At 50.5% G+C, this 27772-nt stretch overlaps 2 protein-coding genes across 2 annotated transcripts in view; one reads left to right on the forward strand and one right to left on the reverse strand.

Moving 5' to 3' along the window:
• The window catches only part of PDCD11 (programmed cell death 11), a 43678-nt gene extending 27432 nt beyond the window's left edge, over positions 1-16246 (forward strand). Inside the window, exons 22-36 of the mRNA XM_065407552.1 lie at positions 581-689; positions 1406-1495; positions 2387-2489; positions 3126-3303; positions 4634-4690; positions 5638-5760; positions 6268-6390; positions 7711-7891; positions 8703-8825; positions 9957-10097; positions 10873-11123; positions 11881-12049; positions 13270-13423; positions 14109-14274; positions 15727-16246. Coding sequence (XP_065263624.1) covers positions 581-689; positions 1406-1495; positions 2387-2489; positions 3126-3303; positions 4634-4690; positions 5638-5760; positions 6268-6390; positions 7711-7891; positions 8703-8825; positions 9957-10097; positions 10873-11123; positions 11881-12049; positions 13270-13423; positions 14109-14274; positions 15727-15898 — 2140 coding nt within the window. The 3' untranslated portion in view covers positions 15899-16246. The remainder of the gene's footprint in view (positions 1-580; positions 690-1405; positions 1496-2386; positions 2490-3125; positions 3304-4633; positions 4691-5637; positions 5761-6267; positions 6391-7710; positions 7892-8702; positions 8826-9956; positions 10098-10872; positions 11124-11880; positions 12050-13269; positions 13424-14108; positions 14275-15726) is intronic.
• Positions 16247-21909: 5663 nt separating this feature from the next.
• Positions 21910-24689, reverse strand: CALHM2 (calcium homeostasis modulator family member 2). The gene is made up of 2 exons (XM_065408495.1): positions 24147-24689; positions 21910-22326 (listed from the first exon to the last, which is right to left on the reverse strand). Exons 1-2 carry the CDS (start codon positions 24687-24689, stop codon positions 21910-21912), a joined length of 960 nt encoding a protein of 319 aa, XP_065264567.1.
• Between the last annotated feature and the right edge of the window lie 3083 nt (positions 24690-27772).

Genomic DNA, 27772 nt, shown 5'->3' on the forward strand with positions numbered 1-27772 from the left:
AGTGCCAAGTGCCGAATTCCACCCTGTCAGCTGTTGCTGGGGAAGTGCTGGTCCTTTGGGGAAGGGAGAAGGGTGGCAGCATTTGGGATCCATAACCCCTGCGTGCCACAGAGCTCTGCTCTGCAGAGGCTCCCTTGCCCTCCAGCCTACGGAGGATACGAGGAGCAGGCCAGGAGCCAGGAATCCGCGAGACAACAGGACACATGAGCATATCGCTCCCTTCTTCTTTCCAACTCTGTTCTGGCCACTACAAGTTAAAGCTCCTACTGCTCCTCTAACACACCCTTGAGCTGCCTACCATGCCTAGCATGGGGCATGGGTCAAACCACACACTAGTGCTTCTCTCTGCACTGGGGGGACTTGCTTTAAATTGTGGGAGTTCCTGCACTGTGCAGAATAGGGGGAAGAAAGCTGGGGGGAAAGAGAGTGGGGATGAACTTTACAGGGATGCTGCCCAGGGGATATTTCATCATCATAAACAGTCTCCTGGATTCACAACGCGTCCATGCACTGCCTGGAGCTGGAACCCTGGCACTGTAATTTTTTTCCATCTGCTCCTGTCTCTTCCCTTTGCGAACAGTGATCTGAAGGGGGATGGCGGCACAGCTCTGAGCCCCGAAGGAGACAGTCCCAGTGAGCGGCTCAGGCCCTACAAATCTGGGCAGACGGTGACCTGCTTTGTGAAGAAGGTGAGATTCGGAGGCTTCCAAAATAAATGCTGGGAAAGGACCAGCTATCAAAACGTAGGGCCTGGTTCCAGCCCATAGTCTGAAAAATTCAGACACCCCAGTAAAACGCTGGATCGGTGCATCCAAAATCCAGCCCTAGTCTTTGACAACAGAAGGAAATAGGAAGGAGCAGAGGAGACGGGCTGGCATCACAGCCTGTTTGTCCCCAGTGCAATGTTCCCCCCGCTTCCAGCAGAAGGTCCTTTTGGGGGAAAACTGCCCCAATCCCAAATATGACAGATGCTGGAACACCTGAGCCTTTGTGTGAGAATCACTGCAGTGTAACAGCAGACCCCGAGGTAGCAAGATATCACTGGGGCCAATTCATGGTTCCCTCCCACCCAAAAAGCCTCTCTGGTAAGGTGGCTTCTGTCAGTATCTCTGTCTGCAGAGAATTCCAAACACTGATTTCCCTCTTCGGGGGAGACTCCTTCCTCTCTTCTGAGAGCACAAAGAAGCACCTCTCCTGTCTCTGAGTCCTAATCAATAAGCGATTGGGATCAGAGCCGGAAATGCTGGGGGAGGTTTTCTGGCTTGTGGTATGCAGGAGATCTGGCTAGATAATCATAATTGGACCCTTCTGGCCTTGATCTGTGAATTTTCTCTCTCCAATGAATCCATGAAGCTTCTTGTAAGTCTAACATTTTCTCTTCTGTGGCTGGTTGGTTCCCTCTCAGTACAACACCATAAAGTCGTGGCTGGAGGTGGAGATCACCCCTGAGATTCGAGGGAGAGTTTCCCAGCTGCTGCTTTCCCTTAACCCCAAGGTAAGTTCTCGCCAGAGAATCAAATGCACAAAGGTTTTGCACACACGAGGCTGTGAGCACCCAAACACAAAAGTGTCTCAAGCAGCCTCCAACCTTTTGGTTCCTCTTTGCTTCCTGATCCGGTGGCACAGGTGGGGCTGGGCACGCTCTTCCTCTTTCAGCCTGGATAGCTACTTCATAATGAGTATTGTTGACTTGGTTATTTTTAGAGAAACGTTAGCTTGTGAACGTCATTAGCTGTTTTTCTTTTCAAAGGGGAACTGCAGAGGTTCCGAATGAAATGCCAGATTGTTAGCAGAACAAATCAGATCTATTTGCCTCTTAATAAAAATATTTGGAAATCGGTTCCTTGCCGAGTCCTTTTACCCTTCTCTCTCTCTCCTCCACCTTGTAGACTAACTCACTGTGCATCCTCTGACTCTTTAGAGTTGCTTTTTTTTATATTGGCAACAAGATAACTAATATAATAATAGCTAGCTCTTATGTAGTGCTTTTCAGAAGTAGATCTCAAAGCATGTCGGCATCATTATCCCTATTTAACAGATGGGGAAACTGAGCCACAGGGTGGCACATGACTAGCCCAAGGTCACCCAGCAAGCCAGTGGCAGGGTTGGGAATAGACCCAACGTCTCCTGAATCCCAGTCCAGTGTTTTGTTTTGTTTTCCATGGGGCCAGGCTACCTCCCTAAAACGTGAGCAGTAAGAAACGCTGTGTTTACCGCTAGATTTATCCAGCGTCACAGTGCCATTTCTTTATCAGGGTTTAATAGATGCGCAGAAGATGCCTATAATGCCAAGTGTAGATCTTGAAATGTCCTGAGATTACCTTGGTTAAAATCAAGATCAGTGGCTGAAGTCCCTGGTAATGAGCGGAGGTCTCTCTCCCCTCAGGTCTTAAAGCATCCAGAAAAGAGCTTCAAGAATGGCCAAGCTTTATCTGCAACAGTGACTGGCACAGATGCCTCTGAGACCAACCTCTGCCTGTCACTTACAGGTATGGTAAAGCCTTGTTATCTGCAGTACCCTTCCTGTTAGAGTTCCACCATCTGCTCAGCAACTAGAAGTGGTCCTGAACTGAAACCGTGGGATCAGAACGCTGCAAGCCAGACCCAAACTTTGTGTCTTTATCCTGGGCAGAACTAACACCCTGAATCTGGATCCAGAGTTCAAGGTGTTTTGGTTTTCAGACTCAGCCTGTACGTAGAGGTTCAAACCTTTAGACGAAAGCAGCAGTTCTCCTTCTAGGTGTGTCAAGCAGAGTCCTCGTCTCCGCTTTCTTCTGAAGCAACTTGGCTTCTGACTGATCTCCATCAGACACCAGGTGGCACGCAAGCTGTTCACCAATTACTGGGGCGGGATCTGGGTATAATGGGTCCAGGGTCATATCTGGGAGGAAGGGTTGTGAATGGTTGAACATGGCATTGTTACAAAAGGGACTGTGACCTGAGAGAGCCGCGCAGGCCCCACATGGCCAAAAGACTGTGGGGATGGTAGGTGACTGGGGAAGTAATGCCATACCTCCTTTCTATCCACTTGACTCCCTTACCCCAAGTGTTCAAGCTTGGAATATCTCCACCCTTTGTGGGGTCCAGCTGAAATAACCCCTCTGAAATCCCCGTGCTCTTGGCAGGAGTCCATTCGCTGGCGGAAGGAACCATCACCCTGGGCACCATAACGAAGGTGACGCCACACGTCGGCCTCACCATTGCACTTCCCTTCGGAAAGACCGGCAAAGCCAGCATCTTTCACCTGAGCGATTCGTACACTGAGCAGCCGCTAGAGAACTTCAGCGTCGGGAAGCTTGTCAGGTCAGAGATTCTCCTCTTTTCCTGAAGTCTCTTGTTGCCTCTTCAAGTGGGGGGCTGGAAGAATCCTTCAGCAGTGACGAGATCCCCAGTGGTTTGGTTTGGCAGCAGCACTGAGGGGTTTTCCTTGCATTCCAGCTGGAGTGTTACCCCTTCCGGGGCAAATTGTAAAGAGTTAGAGGGCATATGGCTCTTCGGCTCCTCTAGGGGAGAAGGTTGTAACCTTACATTTGTATCTGCTTGGGGCAGCTGTCTGCTTCCTGTGTGCCCGCTTCCTGCAGTCCCCTTTTCAGAACCCATTTCTTAAAGAAGAAGGGTGTCGCAGTGCTTAGGGTGCTAATTTGGGACTTGGGAGACCTGTGTTTAATTCCCAGGACGTTGGACAAATCACGTACACCCTAAGTTCCCTCTAAGCTGCACTACCACGCAGCAGCCTCTCAAGAGCTGCAAAGGTGCTCAGGGCTTCAGCGGGGAGAGGCACCTCTCCCCCAGCCCCAGAGCTGCTGCAGGGAGAGAGGGCTGGGGGGGGAGTTTTCTCTCTCTCTCTCTCTCCCTCTTCACCCCCCCCACTCCCCGCTGTGGCCCCAGGGCAGCCTGCACCCCAACCTCATCTCTGGCCACACCCCTGAGCCCACACCCCCAGCCCTGAGCCCCCTCCCTGCACCCTTCATCCCTGGCCCCATCCCAGAGCCTGCACCCCCAGCCGGAGCCCTGATCCGCACTCCAGCCCTGAGCCCCCTTCCACACTCCGAACCCCTCGGCCCCACCCCTGCCACACATCCCCTCCATATTGGTGCACATAACAAAATTCATTCCGCACGTGCATGAGAAAAATTAGAGGGAACATTACTTACACCCAGATATTAAAAGGTATTTAGGTGCTGCTGTGCTCAGAGTTGCCATGCCTAACTGATTTAGGAGCCTGTCTCGTTTTCCAAAAGAATGTAAGCACTTAGGAGCCAAAATCCCATAGGATTCACACTCCTAAATGTCTAAATCTGGGCCATGGTGTCTCTGCGACCGAGTTTCCCCACCTCTAACATGACTTCCCTTCCTCAAAGGGGTGTTGTGAGCATTCAGGATTGTGAGATGCTCAGATACTATGGTGTAGGTCGCTAGGTTGTTTTCTTTCACAAAACCTTCTCAGCTGATCTCCTAAATCGTTGTATCTCACTGGTCTGCAGTAGACTGTACGTGCTTCAGAGCACTGGGTTCTTAGTGCACCGTCTACGTTTAATGCTGCTATATGAAGAATTTCTCTGCTTCCTCTGGGCGTGGCTTTTTTTAATCTGTTCAAAGGTTTCCCGTTTTCGTGCCTCTCCCACATCTCCAGGTGTTGTGTCCTATCCAATGAAGACAACAAAATAGAAATATCTCTCCGGCAATCCAGGTAGGTGCCTTTGCATTGAGAGTGGTAAAAAGTGCAGTGAAACTTGGTATTCAGTTTTTTACCCACCCTGAAACCCATATTTACTAGGCCAGCCCAATGCATGTGTTCAGATTACATAATTAGCCTGATAGCTGAGACTTTGTAAGGGATGAAGATAGCTTTGGACGCTGCTTGTTCATTCTGCATAGAGGATTTTCTGTGTACTGGAGAAGGTGAGGATGTCTGGTTCTGAATATAGACATCCACACATTTTATTTATAAGCATTTTAGGCCTGATTGAGTTTCCCTGCTCCTCTAACTCTGTCCACACAGCTGCATTTGTATATGTGTTCTGTGTATTTACCTTTCCTCCAGTGAACTTATTTAGACCTAGTTTTAAAAAAAAAAAAAAAGTTTCCCATGGCGGAATTGGCAGCATAAACATTTAACCTCAAAAATGCAGGTGGACGTTTTACTTTTTAGAAGAAACGGCAGATTAAGAGCTTGATTCTTTTTAAGTCTGTCTCACTTTGTGCCAGTCGTGCATTGCAAACACGAATGATGGCATCAGAGTACCCGATTGTGTCCACAGATCAGGTAGCCGGACACATGAATGCACATGATGGGAGGCTGGGTTAAAGCCTCTTTGGGGCAGGAGGACACACACCCCAAATTTTCATACAACCTCAATCAGTGCCTTTGCCCCTTCTTCTGGCACTATTTTAAAAGTATACCAGGCCATGGGGTTAGCCACAGTACAGTGACATGGATTGCTGTATAGTGCTGTGTACAGACTGTCATCTTCAGTAAACGGGAGGAGAAACAAGGATGTTCTTGGCCCTTCACACGCCGTAAAGGGATCATTGCTTTCCAGTCTCCAGCAGTTTGGGTTGATTTTTCAGGACCCAGCAGAGTACAGACAATTCAGTTGCAGTGAGGATTTTCCTCCTTCCCCCTCTTTCTTCTAGGACAAATCCAAAGAGCAAAAACAAAGTGGAAGATCCTGAACTGACATGTGTTGAGGATGTTCGGGAAGGCCAGCTGGTCAGAGGCTATGTCAGATCCGTCAAGCAGTCGGGCGTGTTCTGTGGGTGAGTAGCACGTGGTGAGAGAAGTACAGTGGGCCATGTGGGCCCGAGGTCTGTGTGTGCATGCTTGTTTTGTGTTTACAGCTCTAGAATTCAAACTTCTGCAGCGTCTCTGACAACAGAATGCCACTTTCCCAAGTGGATTTCGTTCTGAAGTCAGAATGGTTGGTGTTTTTTGTAAGCTTGTGAAGCTTATGTGAAAAATGTCGTACTATCTAATAGGGAGCTGGTCGTATGGCAGGCAGGTGCTATGACAGCGTCCTATAAACAGCTCCCCCAGTGTCCCTCAATCCCGACCGCAACATCCCCTGCTGTTCCCGTCCTGCCCATCTGGCTCTGCCAATGTCCCTCCAGGCTGACCTGCCAGACTCCCTCTCCTCTGCTCCTTTGTCTCGCCAGGGTTGAAGGCTGCCCGTAGTGATGGTGGTTTGGTGACGTGCACCAGGCCCCATAATATAGCTGCCGTTAAGGTGAAGCTGCCAACGTATGATTCTGACTCTTTCTTCTCAGTTTGTCCAGCTCAGTTGTGGGCCGAATCCAATTCCACAAAGTCGTCCCCTTCTTCATACCGAAACAATCCCTGTATGAGCAGTACATGCCGGAGGGGAAGTTCCTCACTGCCAAGGTCCTCAGGTAGGTGGGAGGCCCCCCAATGAACTGGCAGGTTGAGGAGACAATGGGGAGGGGCAGAAGAACAGTTGGCAAGGGGGGGGGCAAGCAGGGGCACCCCCAATTACCATCGGGGGGCACAGAACTTCTCCGGCCCCAGGGCTGCAGAGGCAGGGAAGATTGATTCCCTGCTGGGCCAGGGCTGGGGCAGGGTGGAGGGAGGGAAGATCGCGCTCCGAGGGGGGACGAGTTTCTGTGCCCCCCCGATGGTCAGGGGAATGGAGAGCCTGTCTTACTAGAGGAGACTAGGAGAGCTTGGTTTGTTTAGCTAAGGGCTCCTCTAGATGGCGAGTTAATACGTGGCAAGCTGGCACGGGAGTAGCTCAGTGCACACTTGGGACCTTTTAGTGCACGGTAGCAGGGTCCACATGGACAATTAGTGCGCAGCAGGCTGGTGCACTGCGGATTGCACCCCCGCTTGCTGAGCACTAACTCGCTCTCCAGACAAGCCCTGGTGAAACGAAGGCTGAGAAGGGCTCTGACTCCTCTCTGTAAATACGTCCGGGGGATGGGGGGGTAAACACCACGGAGGGAGAAGAGCTATCGAGGCTAAAGGACAATGCTGGCACTAGAATAAAGGGGAATAAACTGGCTGTGAATACGTTTTAGGCTGGAAATTAGAAGCAGGTTCCGAGCCATTAGAGGAGTGAGGTTCTGGAGCAGGCTCCCCCTAGGAGAAATGGGGACAGACAACCGAACTGGTTTTAGTTTATGAACTGAATTATGTGACAGCAGAGAGTGAGGAGGTGAGCCTGCGCTCTGATCACTTAGATGCTAATTAGGGCCCAGGAGAAGCTGATTGGGGGTAATTATCTCATGGACTGGGTGGGCTAAACATTCATTTGGCCTCATTAGCCCAGGGCTGGTAAAGGAGGCCCAGGAAGGAAGTGCAGGGAGGGAGGAACGGGGCTAGCTGGTTCCAGTCAGACAGGGGCCTCAGACTAGGGAGATCTCTGTTCCCCTCAGGTCCTGCTGAGTGGGCTAAAAACTCAGCAAATATTGTAACTAGGCGGGAGCATGCGGGACTGTGGTTATATCGGTGAAGGGGAATCAAAATGAAGTGTCACTGAGAGCCCAGCCGGTGGAGTCCGGGTGATTTCTGCAGGGAAGAGGATGGGGGTGGAGACAGGCCCCTGTTACGTGGGTTACCTGCAGTAGCAAGGGACTGAACTCAGTGACCCAGGAAGTCCCTTCCAGTCCTATGTTCCTAAAGCTCTGGCAGCATTCCCAGCAATTGGAATATCCCTGATTTTCTGTTCTCTTCCCCCTGGAAACGTGCTGCAGTGTAAATAATAAAGAGAGCCATGTTGAGCTTTCCCTCCTCTCTGAGGACACTGGGAAGCCAAGCGTCCTGCCCGAGTCGCTGGGCCTGCCGCGCTGTGACACAGACGAGGGGAAGGAGAAGAGAGAGGAGTTCAAGAAGCTGAAGGCAAAACGGAAAAGAAGAGTCTCGGAAGGCGAACAGGTACGTGCACGCAGGGGGATTGTACCCCAGATTGGGGTGGGTGGTTGTGCTGAGCGGAGGGGCAGAAATGCATTCCCCTTGCTTCCGTCTGCTTCACCCTCAAAGCGGGACGCTATGGGTGGTAAAGATTCAGCTCATTTTAATGGAAACTAACATGAAGTTTTTACAGAATAGAAAAAAGAACTATGGTCCAGAACTCTCCTCTGCCACAGACCGAACTGCATGAATTGCAACATCACTTTGTATGAATGGGGGTGTCTGACTGCTAACAAAGAGGGCTTGAACCTGGGACCTCTGGATCTTAAAGCTTGAGCCTCAACCGCCTGAGCTAAAGGATCCACCTCTGATAGCCAACGATGTAGCAGGCTCATCAATGTCTATATGTGGCCCAGCCACCACTGCACGGGGATGGAGTGCCACACTGGGAGTGGGGATTGCATGCACCCCTCTAGACAACTCCCCTTGGCCACCACCCCCAAGTGTGTGTGTTTTGGGGAAGAAAATCACTGGTCCCCTGCCTTATGTTCTTGTATCTCGAGTTTTTTGGCAGGCACCTCTGCCCAGCACCTGCCGGAATTTGGCCCATAATAGTTGGCTTGACCATCTGCCACGTGGATTGAGGCCTGCCACACTCATGACTTTTCTCTTGTGACTCATGTTGTACCTTGTGACTCTGGGTGATTGGGGAAGGCGGTGACCGTTATTCCAAGGCCTCTGCTTTCTCTGACTGTAGCCAGTGTTTGACCTTTAAAATAGAATTCTTTTAAAGTCTCTTTCCAATGGCTCACCCTTCCCCCCGCCTTCACTGCAGGAGGTGAAGCCAAGGAAAAAGCGAGCTCGCCTGACGGACGAGGATGACAGCGGCATTGAGGTCTATTGCCGGGAGGAGGAGGAGGAAGAGGAAGATGAGGAGGAGAATAAAAGGAAATCCAAGGTGAGAGTATACAGAGGAAGAGCCAGAGCTCTGAAGAGGAGAATATGAACAAGCAAAGGGGTGTTCGGGGTGACTGGCAGAGGACTGCCTGAGGGTGACTGCGATGGGGGCCTGGAATAAGCGGCTGCAGGGTACATGGCTGTGAGGCCCATTGAGATGCCAGTTTCTACCAGGCTGATAAGCAGCATGAAGGCAACAGGCTGCGTCAGCGCTTTGGCTTTGACCTGCTCTGCGTGTGGTTACTGGATCTCTTTACACGCTGATAAGAGAGCTGGACTCCTCCTCTCTGTGCATAAAAAAGGACCTGCCTCAACAATTAGCAGGCACGTGGCTCTTTAAGAGTTTGGTTACTAATGGCCTGTAGGGAGACAGCTCCGTGTACTGTAACCAGAGCCCTGAAATCCAGAACTGGAGTCCTGGTGCTTTCCATTCTTCCCACAAAAAGCCATCACCTTGGGGTGATGCAGGGAGTTTTAAACTGGGTAATAAAGATTACAGGGAATCTGGTCTGAACTGAGCAGGGTCTGGTCTGGTCAGTGCTGGGAAGGGAGACCTTCAAGGGAAGCCAAAGAGATGTGGGTGATTCTCCTAGTCTCTCTCGCCTTTCTGGCCACTTGGATATTTTGTCATCTGCCACAAGAATAGGGGTGTTAGCTCCACTGGCCTGGCCAAATCCAATCTGGGGGCTAACTGCAGTTACAGCTAGCGACAGTATGTTTATTTCCTGCTGTGTTGTCAAACAGCCATCATGCTCCACCCCAGAGGTGCTTGCATGCCAGTAGTGGATGAAGTGATGGCTATCTCCAGAAAACATAATTGGGGGTGGGGGATGGGGTGTTCAGGATGAAAGTTTCTATATAAATGTGAACAATTTATTCTCATTGCTCCAGAAATCTCTTGAAATTCTTCAGTGAGCCTGTTTTTCTCACTGCTTCTCCCTCCATGGACCCAGTTTGTTATGGCTAAGTCACTCTGACAGGGGAGTGGTGGTGGGGAATTTCGGGTGTCACTTTGGTGGACAATGCACAAGCTAGAGCAAGGCGGGGTGCAGGCAACAGCTGTACCTGCTCCCAAGAGAAGCCTGGAATATAAAACAAGTGATATCTCCTATTGTCCTCCTTCAAGCAGGAGACAAAACGTGCGGAGGCTCCAAGGCTGCAGGTTTCTAGTGGCTTCACTTGGGACGAGGGTTTAAATGCCCTGGAGGTGCCAGTATCGAATCGGAAAGAGGAGAGCTCAGACAGTGAGGAAGAGGATGACACACAGTCCATGGTACAGTATCCTGGACAGCGCTGCCTGGGTGGGAGCTGCTGTAACTTGCCTTCTCGTCACTTACTGTATTTGTGTCAGATGGCAAAGGCTGTGTTAACCCAAGGGACTGTCTTCACCAATCAGATCTTATTATGGTCTTTTAAGGTGTGTGGATAAACATAACCATCTCCAAAGAGAGAGGAAGGTGACGATCTTTGAGGGATAGCCCGGGCAGTTGCTGTGCGAGCTGAGTTTCCTTCTCACAGCCCTACCCATGCACCTCAACCCCTGTCCTTCCAGTCCTGAGCCACACCCATCCCCTGACGTTCTGCCAATGCACCTCAGTCTTGACCTGTAACACCCCAGCCCTTCCAGAGCAGACAGCTACGCGGTGGCAATTGCACTGGACACCAGCAACCACTGGGCTTGTGCGGTGGAAAAAAATGTAGGATGAAATCACGTGCGAGTGGAGTTAAAGTGTAAACTCTGCAGTCAGAGGTGCAAAGTTAGGGAATTAGCTCAGTCCCTTGATGTGCTTTATTAAGGGAAACGAATATCCCTTCCCCCTTGTGACTCTGCTCTTCTGAGACGCAGCCTCCGGTGGGGTTTCAAAACGCTCTAGGTTTCATTTCCCTCTCTAAAAAATTGGCTCAGTCTGTTGAATAGACGCCCCCCAGGATGCCCTAGTGTCTGACCATCTTGCGTCCATCATTCCCTTGGGGGGTGCTAGATGGTGCCTGAAGTATTCCAAAGTGACCCTGCCTCTTGTTCTCACCCCTTTCCTTGCCCGCTTCAGAGGAAGAAGCAGACGAAGAAGGAGAAGGAGCAAGAGAAGCAGAGGGTGGAGAAGGAGCTCTCCAAGATCGAAGCCGCCCTGATGGACCCCAATCGGCAGCCCCAGACAGCAGACGACTTTGACCGCTTGGTGTTGAGCAATCCCAGCAGCTCCATCCTGTGGCTACAGTACATGGCCTTCCACCTCCAAGCCACGGAGATCGAGAAGGCCAGGGCAGTGGCGGAAAGGGCACTCAAAACCATCTCCTTCAGGTAAAACGCTTCCCCCCGGCATGGGAGGGCAGCAGCTTGGTGTACACTACACATGCACGGGCATCTAACCTGCCTCTAGAAATGGAACGTAGGGACGCCAGCAACCAGGGTGGGGAATAGAAAGTGCTGCCCCAGCAGCCCCATAGTACTCAAGGGCTGCAGTTCTCCGCCTGCCTTGTTTGAGGGAGGCCCCAGACTGAATCGCTGCAGTGACACTACATTGGTCTGCAGCTAGCCCATCGTGTGCTGGGATCCAGTTAGAACTCAAAGCTAAGCAGGGCCCAGCCTGGGCATGGCTAGGATGGGAGACATAAGGGAACAAATGGGTGCTGCAGAAAGAGCAATTGATAATTCCATAGGTGCCCAGTCTTCCTTCTCAATCAGTACTGAGCCAGTGTCCCAACGTGGTGCTGTGGTTCTCTTTTAGATGAGACCTAATACTCTTTTCTGGCTCTCTTCCTGAGAGTTAGGGTGTTATCCTTGGTCCTGTGGGCTTACTTCAACATGAGTAAATACATTCTGCCTCCTTTATATTCTCCAGACAGTTTCAATTGGCTACACAATTCTTCCTCCCTTACAGTGTGGCATTACTGTTCACCATAAAACAACTACCACACTCCGCCCCAGAGAGGGCCGCATTTGAGTGGTGCAGTGATGCAATCCCTTAGCCAACCTTACAGGTGTGTTGGGGCTCAGCTAATGTTTGTAAAGGGTTTTGAGTTCCTCCGACAAAGTTCTTGTCCTGTTTTGCTTTCAGGGAGGAGCAGGAGAAGCTGAACGTGTGGGTAGCTTTGCTGAACCTAGAGAACATGTATGGCACGGAGGAGACTCTGATGAAGGTCTTCGAGAGGGCCGTTCAGTACAATGAGCCCCTGAAAGTCTTCCAGCACCTGGCTGACATCTATGCCAGCTCTGAGAAATACCAGGTGGGTGCCTGGACCCCTGAGTGCTGCTCACCACCAGGGCAGGAGATGAGCTTTTTTTTTTTTTTTTCTTAGAAAGTGCCTGGCCGAACCCAGCGTTTGCTCCCCAGTTGGGTGTATCTGACTGAGAGTTATGGTGCAGGCCTGCATGAGCTGTTGGGAGCAGCAAGGGAACTTCCCATCAGTTTATTTCTTACATGGGTCTTCCCCACGTAGCATCTGCCTGTTAATCTGTTCCCTGTGGTGCATAATAGGATGATCTGTCTGTTACCAAGACTTGCTTTTCTCCAGGCCCTCTGAATTTGGCGCTCCTGAAAGGGTGAGGGACCAGTCGCGCTGATTAGAGCTGGATATAATGCAGGTGCTAGGCACGTTTCCCACACAGCTGTGCCAATGCATCCCAGTCCTGACCTTGCAACTGCTCCTGGGCTTGGCTTGGCCTAGCAGTGATAGATAGGCATGTCAAACTGACCCTACAGACCCAGAGGGGAAACACCAAACTCATTGTCACTTAAGCTCTAAACCTGTATCTCATTCCCAGCATGCAGAGGTGAAAGGCCCAGTGCGTTCACTCTGCTCCAGGGATACTGTTTCCTACATGGTCAGAAGCCACAGACAGAGTAAAAATCCACCCTTGTAGGGAGGCAGCGTGTTCAGCTGAGCCAGGCACAGGCCTGGGAGTCGGGAGACCTGAGCGCTGTTCTTAGCTTGGCAGCGAGTTGCTGTATGAACTGGGGGAAGCTGCTCCACTGCTCTGAACTCCAGTTTCCCCATCTGTGTTTTAAAAAGAGCGGAGCTAATGATACTCCCCCGCCTCTGTAAAACGCGCGGGAGACTGTACACGGCAGAGCTAGGCGACCGTTGCTATGCCGGCATAACCCGGAAGTGTAGATGCAGCCTACAGCAACACAAGGGGTTTTTCCATTGGTGAAAGAACATGAAGCAACCGAGCAATGGTAGATATGTCGACAGAAGCATTCTTCTGCTGACATAGCTGCGTCTACACTGGGGGTTAGGGTGGTGTAGCTGTGGCACTCGCGGGGGGGGCTGGATTTTTCACACCCCTGTCTGATGTGGCTGTGTCGACCTAACTTTTAAGTGTAGACCAGGCCTTAAAGGTCATGGCTGGAAAGCTCTCCAGAAGGGCCAGGCTCTAGTATGAGGTTGCGTGATCCAACCCGATGTTAGACTGACCTCTCCGTCCCTCTCTGGTATCTTTCCAGCAAGCTGATGACCTGTACAACACGATGCTGAAGCGGTTCCGCCAGGAGAAATCCGTGTGGTTGAAATACGCCACCTTCCTCCTGAAACGGGGCCAGGTGGAGGCCACGCACAGGCTCCTGGAACGCGCCCTCAAGGGCCTGCCAAATAAAGAACGTAAGTGTCCCAAGGCTGGCTTCTCTCCCACTCCATGTGTCATCCTTCCCATTCGTTGGGTTCCCGCTTCTCAGGTGGCGTGGTTGATCTTTGGTATTCTGCCGTGCTAACAGCTGGGAAGAAGCAAATAGGTCTGCAATCTCCTGATGCCTGGCAGCGATGGGGAGGGGAGACTTTTGGCCAGGATGCCAAAGCCAACCCTCCTGGAACACACTAAGCCATGGGATCGGCTCGCACAGAGCAGAGAGGACCTGGTTTTTTAAGTTCTGAAAACCTCCACCCAAAGTCAGCTGCTCTGCATGTGTGTTCTGCTTCTGAAGGGGAAGGGCTGTGAGCAGGCCCTGCTGGGATTTGAGTCATGGTTCCAGGGAGCCCTGGAGGGTTGAAACCCGAGAGACCGACACCTAAGACATCCCCTCCAGGAGAGAGCGGAATAAAATGCTGAGATGGGAAGTGAGCTGCCGTCGATTCTAGGGATGCAGATCCTCATCCCACCAAAACCTCTTTCTGAGCAGAGACTAAAGGATTGGCCGCAGATAGCATTGTCCTTGGAGCTGTGCCAGCCTCTTGCTTGGATATTTGGCAGTTGTCTGCATGTGTTTGGGGGGTGGGCGGGAGGGGCTGGAGAGGGACAGGAGCCCCTGCTGGTGTGTGCAGTGCCCTGAGGGGTGTCTTCTCATTATAGATGTGGATGTGATTTCCAAGTTTGCTCAGTTGGAGTTCCACTTTGGGGACCCCGAACACGCCAAGGCCATTTTTGAGAGCACGCTGAGCAGCTACCCAAAACGCACAGACATCTGGTCCATCTACATAGACATGATGATCAAACACGGCAGCCAGAAGGAAGTACGGTGAGTGCTTGCGACGCAGGGCGGCGGGGGGACGGGGGGAAGATGTGCAAGGCTTAAAACGCGCCCCTGCAGGGCGTGTGGATACCCTGCAGTATGGAGGATCCCAGAGCAACAGCGAATCTGTGTTGCATGGGGAAGGCAAATGGCTCTGGGCTCATCTTCATTGGAAAGGAGGAGACCTTCAGGGGCCCAATGGGCAGACTTGGACGGAGCTTTCACAGCAATGCAGAGTCCAGAAACTAGTGAATCTGATTTAAATCTTCAGGACCCCAGCAAGATCTACACAGCACGTGGGGAAGTACTTCTGCATGTCTCTTGACCTCTTTTTATTCCCTGCCTGGATCGCTTCTCCAGTAACTGATTCTGTATGTCTACAAGGCTGAGAGCAAGAGGCCACCACTGCCTGAGGAGCAAGAGCCTAATTAACCTCTTTATTTAATGCTGCCACTCTTTCTGCTCCATATGTGTGTGGCTCACAGAAGAGCATATTCATCTCCCAGCCCCCAGGCTGGATCGCCCCTCAGCAAGGATGTGAGATTGCTCCTTCATATGCAAAGTGATAGCGAAAGCTGATCAGCCCTTCCATTTTACGTGGTCCCTTAGTTAGCCTTCAAGGGATTAGATTTTTGTTGGTAGATATTGATAAACATCAGCTTCACCACACACACTCAAACCAATGAAAAAATATTTCCATGGATGATGATCAAAATTTCCAGATAGACAGAGTAAGAAAAATGCTGCTTGAGAACTTATTAGAGTTTCATTTAAGGCTAATTACTTCATATATTTTGACATGATGTTGACAATTTGTGCTTTAACAGTTATAAAACTTTAACTTTTTGAATCTCAACATCTACTGTCATTAAATAATTACTGTCTGACCCTGTCCCTCATCTGATCCCCCCCATAATTACCCACAACTATGAACATTTAACTTGATAAAATATAAAAAAAAAATGCTTAAAGCCCATAACTGCACAACTGTAAAAATTTAGATATATAAAAATAGAAGAAAAAAAAAAAGCGTAAACAATCATCGATATTATCGGTCGAAATTATTTAAAAAAATTGAATTCTGCCAAGTCTACCCTGGGGGCAAGAAGGGCTACTCACTGGCATGAGCTTGGAGCTAGCAAAAGGAAATCCTGCTTTCCACAGCGTGTAGGCAATCTGGGACCATTCCCTGAGCTCAGTCGAATACTGTGCCTGGATTTTAGAGACACGGCTGTATCATTTGGCCAGTAACCGTGCAAGCAGAGAGGAAGGGGGTTATGAAGCCTGCTGATTCACAGGGCTCTGACCGTTCATTCTACAACAGGCTGAGTGCATGTACTGCGTTTCCTTTGCCTTCCCCTGAAGTCTGGCCTGTCCTGCCCATTGTTCAGAGGCAGGATATCAGGCTTGCGGGTCCAGTGCTGATCCACGTTCTGAATGGGTTTTTGATTCTTGCAGGGATATTTTCGAGCGGGTCATTCACCTGAGCCTGGCAGCAAAGAGGATGAAGTTTTTCTTCAAGCGTTACCTGGATTACGAGAAGAAATACGGCACGTCGGAAACCATCCAGGCTGTGAAAGTAGCGGCGCTGGAGTACGTAGAATCCAAGAGCTCTCTTGCCGAGAGCTAGCTCCCAGAGCAGAGAGACTCAAATCATGTTGCAGACTCTGTGTATGTGGTGCTGGAGGCGGAGATCCACAGTAATGGGCTGCCTGTGTCCATAACTAGTGCGTTTCCTGAGAGTACCAGCAGCCGGCTGGATTGTCCAGGACCAAAGTGAGGTGGAAAGAAGTCAACATTTACAGGAGCTTTCCATCTTGCCCCACTATACAACAGACTTTTAACGTGTGGATGATTTTGGATCTAGTTATTTAAGTGCTGATTGTTTTATACCTGGTAGAAACTGCTGTCCTCTGTACTGCTTTCCTGTCGAAATGGGGCAGTTAGTGACTCCCCATCATTAAATGCAATGACCTGGCATAAGCTCCCTTCTCTTTCCCCACCCACTCATCCCAGCATTGCTCAGAATGTTCTCGCATTTCACCTGCTTCGGTGTCTTTCAAGATTTGTCTCCAGTGCCTTTGTGCTGCCAGCAATTTAACACAACCACCTGCCTGATTGATTCCTCTTAAAGCCTACGGCCATCCAATTAAACTTGATCCGGTGCTCATGAGCAGCCCTAGGGTAACAAACACGGCTTGTGATGGACAGTAATTAGAAAGGAGACTGCCTCAGCAGCAGCTGTCTAAGAGGTCATTAAACTGAGAGAAGAAACGAGGTGTTACTTGCTGAAAAATAACCAATCCCATTTTAACCTTTTCATACTTGGAATAGGACTGCCTAGCTAAGGTTCTTATATGGCTACCATCTGCGTAGTATCCGAGCCCTTCTCAATCTTTAATGAATGTATCCTGACATCCTCCTGCTGAGGTAGGGCAGTGCTGTTACCCCCTTGTACAGCTGGGCCGTTGTGACACAGGTGGAGTGACTGGCCCACGGTCGCACAGGAGGTCTGTTGCAAAACGGCGAATTGACCCCTCATCTCCTAAATCCCGGACTTAGCAACCTAACCACTGGACCATCCTGCAGAGTCCAAGGGGCCCCATGCAAGTGGTGACGCTTAGAGAACATTTTTCATCAAAAGGGCCAAAGACTAGATCATAACACAAAGAAACCTATCTCCATACACCCCCATTGCCAGCTGCAAAGGAAGTGGTGACTTCCTAAGCCACATTAGGTTCCTACTAGTTCTTTTGTTAATTAATATTTGTCTTGGACATGTTCCAGCAAGTTCTGAGCAAAACCACCCTGTGTGCTCCTCTTTTTAAATCCACTTAACTCCATGAGACGAAATCTATCATTAGAAGCTATATAGTTATAGTATCAGGGAGCCACTGGTTCTTTTGTGCTTCTCCAGCTGAGGGGTTGTACATCTCCTTGAAGAGCCTAATTCCAAATGTTGCACCCTTCTTCCTGAAAGAAAATGTGACCTCTTCCATTTACTGGAGAATAGTCCACCAGCAGGATCTCTCGTTGTTCCCTTCCGAATCTGGGTACGGTCCAAAGACTCTTAAGTAACATAAGCACTCATGAGATGAGAGGGAAGATCCTCACATGGGTTAGTAACTGGTTAAAAGACAGGAAGCAAAGGGTAGGAATAAATGGTCAGTTTTCACAAGGGAGAGTGGTAAATAGCAAGGGTCCCCCCAGGATCTGTCCTGCGGCCTGTGCTGTTCAACATATTCATAAATGATCTGGAAAAAGGGGTAAACAGTGAGGTGACAAAGTTTGGAAATGATACACAATCACTTAAGATAATTAAGTCCAAAGCTGACTGTGAAGAGTTACAATGCGATCTCACAAAACTGGGTCACTGGGCAATACAATGGCAGATGAAATTCAACGTTGATAAGTGCAAAGTAATGCTCATTGGAAAATATAATCCCAAGTATACATACAAAACAATGAGGTCTAAATTAGCTGTTGCCACTCAAGATAGCAATCTTGGAGTCATTGTGGATAGTTTTCTGAAAACATCTCAATGTGCAGCGGCAGTCAAAAAGGCTAAGAGAATGTTAGGAACATTAGGAAAGGGATAGATAATAAGACAGAAAATATCATAATGCCACTGTATAAATCCATGGTATGCCCACACCTTGAATACTGAATGCAGATCTGGTCGCCCTATCTCAAAAAAGATGTATTAGAATTTTTAAAAGTACAGAGAAGGGCAACAAAATGATTAGGGGTATGGAACAGCTTCCATATGAGGAGAGATTATAAAGACTGGGATTGTTCTGCTTGGTAAGGAGATGACAAAGGGGGATATGATAAAGGTCTATATAATCATGAATGGTGTGGAGAAAGTAAATAAGGAAGTGTTGTTTACCCCTTCACATAACACACGAGCCAGGGGTCACCCAATGAAATTAATAGGCAGCAGGCTTAAAACAACCATAAGGAAGTACCTCTTCACACAATGCCCCATCACCCTGTTGCCAGGGCATGTTGTGAAGGCCAAAAGTATAACTAGGTTCAAAAAAGAATTGGATATGGAGGCTAGGTCCATCAATGGCTTTTAGCCAAGATGGTCAGGATTGCAATCCTATGCTCTGGGTATCCCTAAACCTCTGACCGCCAGGTGCTGGGACTGGACAATGGGATGCTCAATAATTGCCCTGTTTTGTTCATTCCTTCTGAAGCATCTGGCGCTGGTCACTGTCAGAAGACAGGATACTGGGCTAACTGGGACAGACCAATGGTCCAGTATGGCCGTTCTTATGTTCTGTTTTTATGCGCCTTCTGCCCACCTTTCATCCCTTCCTTTGTATGTAGAGAAGGAATGAGCATCCGAAGGCTGTCACTGATCAACATCAGCCCAGGTTGAGCATCTTCTTAAATTGGTTCTGTGGCCTCAGGGTTAGAGGGGTTAATCTGAGGCGTGGGATTATGGGCCCTTCAAAATGTTATAAAATTATTGCATGCTAACTTTGTGACGCTTTTGTTTAACCTTTAGTAAGAAGGTGTGGGTTGTAATTAGTTGAATCTAAGATTAATCTGTGATCTTTAAAGCAAATTTGTGTTTTCTCTTTTCAGCCATTAGAAAGGCAGTGGAAATGAATCTTGGCTACAGTGCCTGTGTTTTGAATTTTTGCCCGGTTGATGGAGGTCTCCCGAGAGAGGAACAGGCTGTTCCTAACTCAGTCTTGGGCTCCCTCCTTCATTACAAAATCCATGCTGAATCCCTCGTTGATAACCAGCAGAGCCCACGGCTAGAAGCTGCTGGAGTGGTGGGGCTATTGCTTGCGATAGCCTGCGTTCCTGCCTCAGCTGATGGGCATGAATAGCAGTTACTCCTTATGCTAAATCCTGACTTCTTTCTATTTGTCATGCTTTGATAAGCGTCCTGGTTGTGGTCTGTTGTAGATCTCCTCGGAGAGCTGCATAGAATGTCTGCACCCTGAAGGAGAATTAAAAAACCCAACTCAAACACCTTAGCGAAGGGGCTGCCCTCACTTCTCTTCCTGCCAGCATGTGATGTATAGCAATGACAACCTACGTGTATTAGCACTAGCAGTCCGTGAGATGTCCCCCAGTGCCCCTTTCTAATTGCTAGCCATGCTCCTGCTCTCTCTTACTCACAAGAGAGCACAGTGACAGAGCAGGATCTGGTCCTTCCTTCACCTACTGCATCGATCCTCTGTAAAACCTGCACCCAAATCAGTGCAACAATATCACCAACTCTCCTGATAGTTGGTAGGACCGGCTCTAGGCACCAGCAAAGCAAGCACCACAATTCCAGGAGCGGCATTCTGGGCTGTTGCGCTCCCAAAGGGGTGTTTTTGTTTTTGTGAGGTTTTTTTGCTTGGACAGTTGCGCTTTCTGAGCTTGGGGCAGCAAAAAACCTAGAGCCGGCCCTGATCGTTGGTGGTCTGCTTAAACCGTCAACTCCTGGAGTTGTGTGAACATGACCGAATCGGAACTTTAATTTAAAAAAACAGTAAGTTCTGGCCCTCGTGTTCACATTTTCAAGCTTTTCTTTGACCCAACTGCACCCAAAACGTTCAGAAATCAGAATGCAAAGAAAAAGAATTCAAATTTATTTATTTTTTAAAAAACCTCAATTTTTAATCGAGTCGCATGAGTTTGAAGTGCCTGACTCATGATCTTTGTACACTTGGGGTTGACAGTACCATGAAAGGCATAGCAAAAGTGCATAAAAACGAGGAGCATTATAAATAAGAAAAGCCAACTTCAATGTGCTGTCAACCATTAAAATAGGGACAATTGTGTGTATCTAATTCAACATGCAATTAGAGACAGGTGAATTGTGCAGTGCTATAAACGCAAATCAGGTCTCCAGCCAGTGGACAACACAATAGTGCAATGACAGTGGTACATTTAAACCTCCCCTCTCTCCGTTTCTCAGAGTGGAACTTAGTTCTTGAGAGAGAATCCACGAGGATCTCGTTCAGGAGCCATCTAAGGCAGTGGAAACAGTTTAAAAAGCCCAATGAAGGAAGGGAGGAGTGGTCACTGCTTCTCATGGCTGAATCCCACCGATTCCAATCAGTGCAAACCTCAGTCTCTACAGGCACAAGACGTGCTCATAATGCAGTCTTTTGGCTGGCTGGTTTCTGGTCTCCTTCCAGTTAGGAGAAAGACGCTTAACTGATACAATTAAGCGTGAAGAGTGTGCACTGTAACTAAGTCTGGTTATGAGCTTGCCATGTCTCAGACCCTAAGCAGGGGCGAAGCTGGTCAGTGCTTGGATGAGAAGCCCAAGGTGCTGCAGGAAGTGGTGATGGTGACTCAACGTGTCCCAAGCCAGCTCAGCGGGATGCAGGTCTGCTGACGGTGCTGTCTTCCAGACCCACAAAACCAAGTTGACGCCCATTTGTGCTCATGAAAAAGGGTGTTTGGTGTCCTGGCCAGTTTCCAATTGGGGTAATTACATTCCACTTTGTTAAATTTCCCTGTGCAATATCAGTGGCCTACTTGCTGGCATCAGGTCAACTTGACCCCAGAGAAGTGGAGGGGGAGGATACCTAGGGAAACTGACAGGTCAATCCTGGGGACATGCAAAGCAGTGTGGGATGGCACTTAGAGGACTGCCGAAATAGTGTGAATGAACAACATGCGTACACGAACATGGGTTTGTATTAACTCAGTGCCCGGTGAACTTTGTACCCTTTAGCTATGGAGCTACTGCGCTTTCAGGGTCTGCATTGTGTGAATGCAGGTCATTGCAATGTGCGCCAATCCAAGTTAGGGCATACCGCCCCCTCCCTTCCCTCATGTAGACAAACCCTTACATTCTGGAGTTTTTCTGTGCATTGATGGACTGCTGTTGTGTTCCACCCCAGATGCAGCTGCCCATCAGGTGCCCTGGGAATTTCTTTATGCTATAGAACTGCAAGATAAAGTCTTAATAAAAAAAGAGGCAGTTGTGCTGGGTGGTCTTGTCCTGACCCTGAAATGAAGGAGAGCAAAGAGGCTGCAGCATTCGTAGCTGAGATGGGGAAACCCTGGCAGTGTGTTGTTAAAGATGGGAAACCAGATACATGGCTTTGTGTACGCAGGACCTGGGGGCTCGGTCTGTGCCTCAGAACAGTAGGGCTGCAGCACTGATAGTCTGGAGACAAGGTGCACGTACCTGCTTTAGGTGCCATGTCCTCTGGGTGGGAGCAGCAGTGCACGGTTGTGTCTTAGAGACTGGTTCCTGGCACGATGCGTTTGGTCGTTATCCTGAAGCTGTTCATCCTTCCTCCCTTGCTGTGCCCAGGAGGAACAGCTGTTTGGAGGAGAATTAGCAGCAAAGCGACTAGCCGTGCTCCTGTGCCGTTTTTACCTATTTGAACATACAGTGAAGCAATGTCTGATGGGAAAGTCTGCGGGGGAGGGATAGCTCAGTGGTTTGAGCATTGGCCTGCTAAACCCAGGGTTGTGGGGGCCATTTAGGGATCTGGGGCAACAACAAAAAAATCTGTCAGGGACAGTACTTGGTCCTGCTGTGAAGGCAGGGGACTGGATTCGATGACCTTTCAAGGTCCCTTCAAGTTCTCTGAGATAGGTATATCTCCATATAATAAAGATGGTGTGGGGAACTGGTTCTGTCATCCCCCTGGGCTGCTGGTTCTCTTATGTGGCTAGGAAGACCATTTCCTGACCATCAGGCCCTGGCCCGTTCCCCTCCACCCCTTTGGCCCACTTATGGAGCCGGCTGTAGAGTGGGAAGCCCTTATTTTCCCGGTAGATATAGACTCCGGTGATGGCGTTCCACTGCGGGCTTGGCTGGACGCCCTCCACTGGGAACTCCTGCACTAGCTCCTTCTCCTCCTTATTCAGAGCCACGAAGCCGAAGAACTGCTTGACGTTGTTGGCAGCCAGGATCTTGGAGTGAACTTCGGCAGTGCGCTCGAAGAGCTTGGCCTCGCTTGAGCGGTACTGGGACCAGTAGCCCTCTTGCCGGTAGCCGAGCGGCGAGCAGCAGTGCTTCAGGCACTTGGTGAGGAAAACCAAGACTGCGATGACCCCAATGAGCAGCCATCCAAAGAGCTGAGAAAGAGACAGAGAGGGCTACATCAGAACAGCTCATCAGTCCAAGCTCCAATTAAAGAACCTGCCCCGTTTCATGCTGGCTCAGGAGGACACCAGCGCTTGGATTCTTTGTTCGTGTCACTGTGAACGTGATGCAGTACTGATCGCGCTGACTAGAGCATAGGCAGATGCAGGTGCTGTGTGAGATTCCCAGAACTCCTCTGCCAATGCCCTTCAGTCCTGACCGGCAACAGTTCCTGCTCTTCCGACTGGAGCCAAGACAGCTCAGCTGATGAACCTCAGTCCTGATCTGCACCGTCCCCATCTACTCCAGACTTGGAACCCCTCACAGCTTGGCCAATGCACCCTGGGCAACTCCTTCTATTCCAGTAGTTCTCAGACTTTTGTACTGGTGACCCCTTTCACACAGCAAGCCTCGGAGTGCGACCCCCCCCCCTTATAAATTAAAAACATGTTTTTATATATTTAACGCCCTTATAAATGCTGGAGGCAAAGCAGGGTTTGGGGTGGAGGCTGACAGCTCACGACCCCCCATGTAATAACCTCACGACCCCCTGAGGGGTCCCAACCCCCAATTTGAGAACCTCTGTTCTATTCTAATTCAGGGACACCCCCATCACTTCTGCTCCTGACTGGGCCACAGGGGAATCACTGCAGAGTGAACAGACTAGTCTAACTCAGATCCAACATGGTACTGCCAAGCCCTGGGTTAGCTGATGTGGAGTTGGTTCTGAGAACTGATCTCCCGGTGTCTGGATAATGTATTGTCCTCTTGCACCTAACAAATGCTGCTTTTGGGGGAGGGGGGAGCCAAGAACATGTGTCTTAAAAGCAAATTTCCCCCCAAAGCAGATTATTAATGTAAAAACTGTACTGGTTTCTGGTAGCTAAGCCTGGGACAACTCGCACCTCAGATTAGGTGTAAATCACTCCAGATTTCTGAACGCATGGTGCTCGCAGGCACAGGCCATGGGCTTCTGTGACAGAGTGCTGGGCAACAGCAGCTCTACCAGCACTCTGATCATGGGAACATCAATTAAATCACCCCAGAGGAAACCTGGGGGGCAAAGCTGTGCCTAATTGATAGACTGAGGAGAAAGCTACAGGGGTAATTAACTCAGTCCAGAAAGTAGAAAAGGCACAGGAAGGATGTGTGCTCAAGAGGATGTGGAGCCTGAGTGTGCCCTGATGCTGCTGGCCCCTCACCCCCCACTTCCGCTGGGGAAGATGCCTTCTGTCTCCCCACTCCTTGGCCGAGTGAGTTAAGGAGTGTACGATATTGTAACTACGGAGCTCTGGGCGGTTTGTTGCTTGAACAGAGATAGGAGTGGCATCCTGCCCTGTCGCAGTTCAGAGCAGCGGTGGGTGTTTCAGGGCCGCTTTCCCCATTTTGCTTGTCTTGGCTTCCCAGTGTTGCAGTTTCAATGAGAATTTATTGGTACATAGGCTAAGCCCCAGAGGGGAAAGTGAGTATTATTTCCCTGAGAGAGAGGAGGATAATGGGGCACAGAGGGGGAAAGTAACTTTCCCAAGAGTCAGGAATACAGCCCAGGTGACCTGCTCTAACCACTAGACAACACTGTGTAATATCCTGGCTTCAATTAAGTAAATAGCAAAACTCGCATTGACTTCAATGGGGCCAGGATTTCAATTTCTGTCTCTGAGCCTTGGAATCTTGGCTCCCAGTCTCCTTCTCTAACTCCAACAAAACACTCTCATCCTGAGCCAGAAATAGTACACAGGAGACCTGGCTCCCAGTCTCCTCTAACCCCTTGTCAACACTCCTTCCACACCCAGACATACAAGTCAATCAATACCTGCGACTCGTATCTTAGTCTTCTTATAACTTCTTCCTTGAAACTTGTCAAGTTCCCGGGAATGTCCTTACAAGGGAACCTGGCCAGGGTCTCCGGTCCATATCTGGATGGAAATTTATCTAGGGAGGCAGGATCCACAAATTCACTGAGGGCACAGACGTAGGCTTCTCCGCGGAGCAGTGAGATGACCGACCAGGTGACAGGGGCCACGGCAGCCCGCCCTATGATGGAGCCAAAGAGCAGGAAGGTGGCTGCGGCCGAGAAGTTCTTGGCCCCCCTCTTGTGGCACTCAGCTACCAAATTCCAGGTGTGGTTGTTCCAGATGACGCCGATGAGGAACAGGGCCAGGGCTGGGACTCCAATGGCAGCCAGTCCATAGATGTAGTTCCTGGCCGGAGAACAGGGGCAGTGGAAGGCGACCACAGAGAAGAGTTCCTGGCTGCCCACCGTGCCCAGGGCCACCAGGCCATTGAAGATCATCACATCTTTGCTTTTGAAGAACAGAGAAAGGAAGCGGAAGTTTTCAGTGATGAGGGCAGCCATCTTGGATGGAGCATCCAATAGGAGATGCCTACAGCAGTCTGGGTCCTCTCACCTCACGCTGGCTACAATGACAATAACAGCACTGAGAAATGTGAATTATAGAGCCAATATTCGAGAGGCAGCAATAGGGCGCTGCACCCCCACCCTTCTCCCTGATGGCTGCCCCGCTTCCCAGAGATCTCGCCTGGCGACTCTGCGGGAACTCGTAATTGGGTGCTGTCATACCCAACTGGAGTAGGGGGTCACAGTGGGAGTCTAGAGAAGTAGGTAGGTGGTCTGGCTGGTGGGATGGACCTGGCTCCACATCAGCCAGGTTCTCTGCTTCCTGGCATCAGACTCAGCTAGGGATCACTTTGTTAATGGGAGTGGAGCAACTCCAGGGGATGGTAGCTGGCCCCCACTTTGCTACACCCTCCCCTTTGGCCTCTGGCCCTGAGAAAGGGAGAGAGAGGAACAGCCTCTGGTGAGCTGCTCCCTTTGTAGGCCACATCTGGCGGATGGTCACAATCTGGCACATTTTTAAAGGTGACCAGAGCCTTAGACAGCACCTGCGAAATGAGAGCTACCCCAGGAAGACCAGTTCATTTGAAGAAGTCCATATGCCAACTTCGGCCCCACCCCCACTAGCTAGCCAAAGTACCTGAGGATCCTGCTGAACCACAACCAAATTTAAATTGTGCTTTGGCAAGATTGTTAGACACAGTTGAGTGTATGGTACGGTACTTATGTGGCCCCTATCTCCATAGTAACAGAGGAGCTTTCAATCTTTAATATATGAAGCACAGAGAGCTAAGTGACTTGCCCAAGTTCACATCAAAAGTCGGTGGCAGAGCAGGGACTTGACCCTGGCTCTCCCAAGTGCTAGGCAAGTGCCCTAACCAGTGGACCATCTTTCCTCACTGAATTCACTCCTTCCTTCATCCACACTCCAGAGTTCACAGCTCTGCTCTCTTACTCACTTTTGGAGTGGGAATATTAGTACCCAAACCCCACCCTCAATCTCAGAGCAGTGACACATTCCGTCTACAATGATTCACAGTGAAATAGTTAATAATATTGACACTTTAAGTTTCATTGTTAGGGTTCAGAGTTAACACTCACTTATCTATCCATGAACATTATTGAGTGAAAAGTATTTTTTAAATGACAGTGAGAAACAAGGAGCAGAAGGGATTGCTGAGGGAGTAAACTTGAGCTAGAAGGAAAACCTCAGACTTTTCCGTTTCCCATTGAGTTCCTCAAAACAGTATCTGCCAGAGATGGTTACTAAAAAAAAAATCTGTTGCCTCTGCCTCTTTCTTTCTGACTGGCTGCCTCTTCTCTCCCACCCTATGAGAGGCCAGTCAAGCCTTCCTTACCTTCCTTAGCAGACTGGCATGAGCTTTATCATTCCATACTATCATTCCGGGTACGTCCACACTGCGATGTAAGGCCAGGATTCAAATTCAGGCTCAAGCCTAACCTCCCTTCCATCTACACACAAATCGCACTAATCGGACTCAGGGTCTCAGGCAGGGCCGGCTCTGGCTTTTTTGCCGCCCCCCCCCCCCGCGGGGGGGGGGGGGCGGAGCCCGGGGGGGGCGGCGAGCCCCGGCGGGGGCTCCGCTCTCCCGCCGGGGGGAGGGCGGCCGGAGCCCCGGGGCGAGGGTGGCGAGCCCCGGCGGGGGCTCCGCTCTTCTCCCGGTGGCCGGGGGCAGGGCGCCGGGGGGGGGGAGGGCGGCCGGAGCCCTGGGAGGAGGGCGGCGAGCCCCGGCGGGGGCTCGGCTCTCCGGCGGCCAGAGCGCCGGGGGCAGGGCGGCGAGCCCCGGCGGGGGCTCGGCTCTCCCCCCGGCGGCCAGAGCGCCGGGGGCAGGGCGGCGAGAGGGCGGCGAGACCCGGCAGGGCCTCGCCGCTCTCCCCCCGGCAGCCGGGGGGAGGGCGCGGGGGGGGAGGGCGGCCAGAGCGCCGGGGGGAGGGCGGCGAGCCCGGCTGTGGCCCCGCTCTCCCCGGCGGCCCGAGCGCCGCGCCGCCCCCCTCCAGGTGCCGCCCCAAGCACCAGCTTGGTTGCCTGGTGCCTGGAGCCGGCCCTGGTCTCAGGACCCTAAGGGATTGGAGGGTCTGAGCCTGGGTCAAGCCAGGACCCAGGATTCAAGTCCTATTCCTTTGTGGTGTAGATGCAGCTCCACTGGACACATGTTCTGGGAGTCCACCAAAAGTATCCCATAATCCCATGTGCTGTCTTTCTTTGTCCCCTGGACAGTCAAGTTTGGAGGACAGTCAAGTTTTCCCACACTGCACCATGAACAAAGGGCTAGAGTGGCCACATTGTGGGAGGGCGCTAGGAACTCTGGGATATGGGTTGTGGATCAGGTCCTCATAATGCAGTGTAGATGCTGGACCCCCAAGTTGGGACCCAGGGTTCAACAATTCCTAACCTGGGGTTACCAATGAGTGTAGACGCTCAAGCCCTAGGCTAACAAACCCAAGTCTGTTTGGGTTACTAAGATAAGCCCTTAGTGTAGCTCAGATTTCCTGTGTGATGTGGTGATGTGCATAGAGAGCAATGGACGGCCCTCTGCTGACCGGTCTGATGACAGTATTCATTCATACAGGAACGGTCCGTTGAGCTGCACTCCCCAGAAACCAAAGCGAGTCGCTCTGGTGTTTGGAGAATGGAACGATAATGAAGCCAGGGGTTCTGGTAGCAGCAAATCTCCCAGGGCTCTGTCTGTCTTCACCAAAAAGTCAATCCGCGGGTGTGCAGTGTAGCACCGCTAGGAGAGCACATCGGTACATAGGGTTTGTATCGAGGCAGCTGCATCAGCCCTACACTCACCCACTAGCCGGGGCTTAGTTACCACCTGCTTCCTACTCTCACCGCCCGGCTGCCGTGCAATAGGGCCCAGCTTAGATTCTGGGACAAGGCACCAGCCTTCATGCTGAGCCGAATGAAATCCCATCGCAGGACACTCAAGCAGCTTGCGTGGTTTCACCTCTGTGTTCCTTACACCAGAATAGCATTGCACCTATCATTTCTGGGGATCCCAAAGCACTTCGCTAGTTATGGGCCCCATCCTGCAGCCCTCAGACAAGGAAACCTCTTG

Source organism: Emys orbicularis, chromosome 7 (assembly GCF_028017835.1).
Source record: "Emys orbicularis isolate rEmyOrb1 chromosome 7, rEmyOrb1.hap1, whole genome shotgun sequence".
NCBI lineage: Eukaryota > Metazoa > Chordata > Testudines > Emydidae > Emys > Emys orbicularis.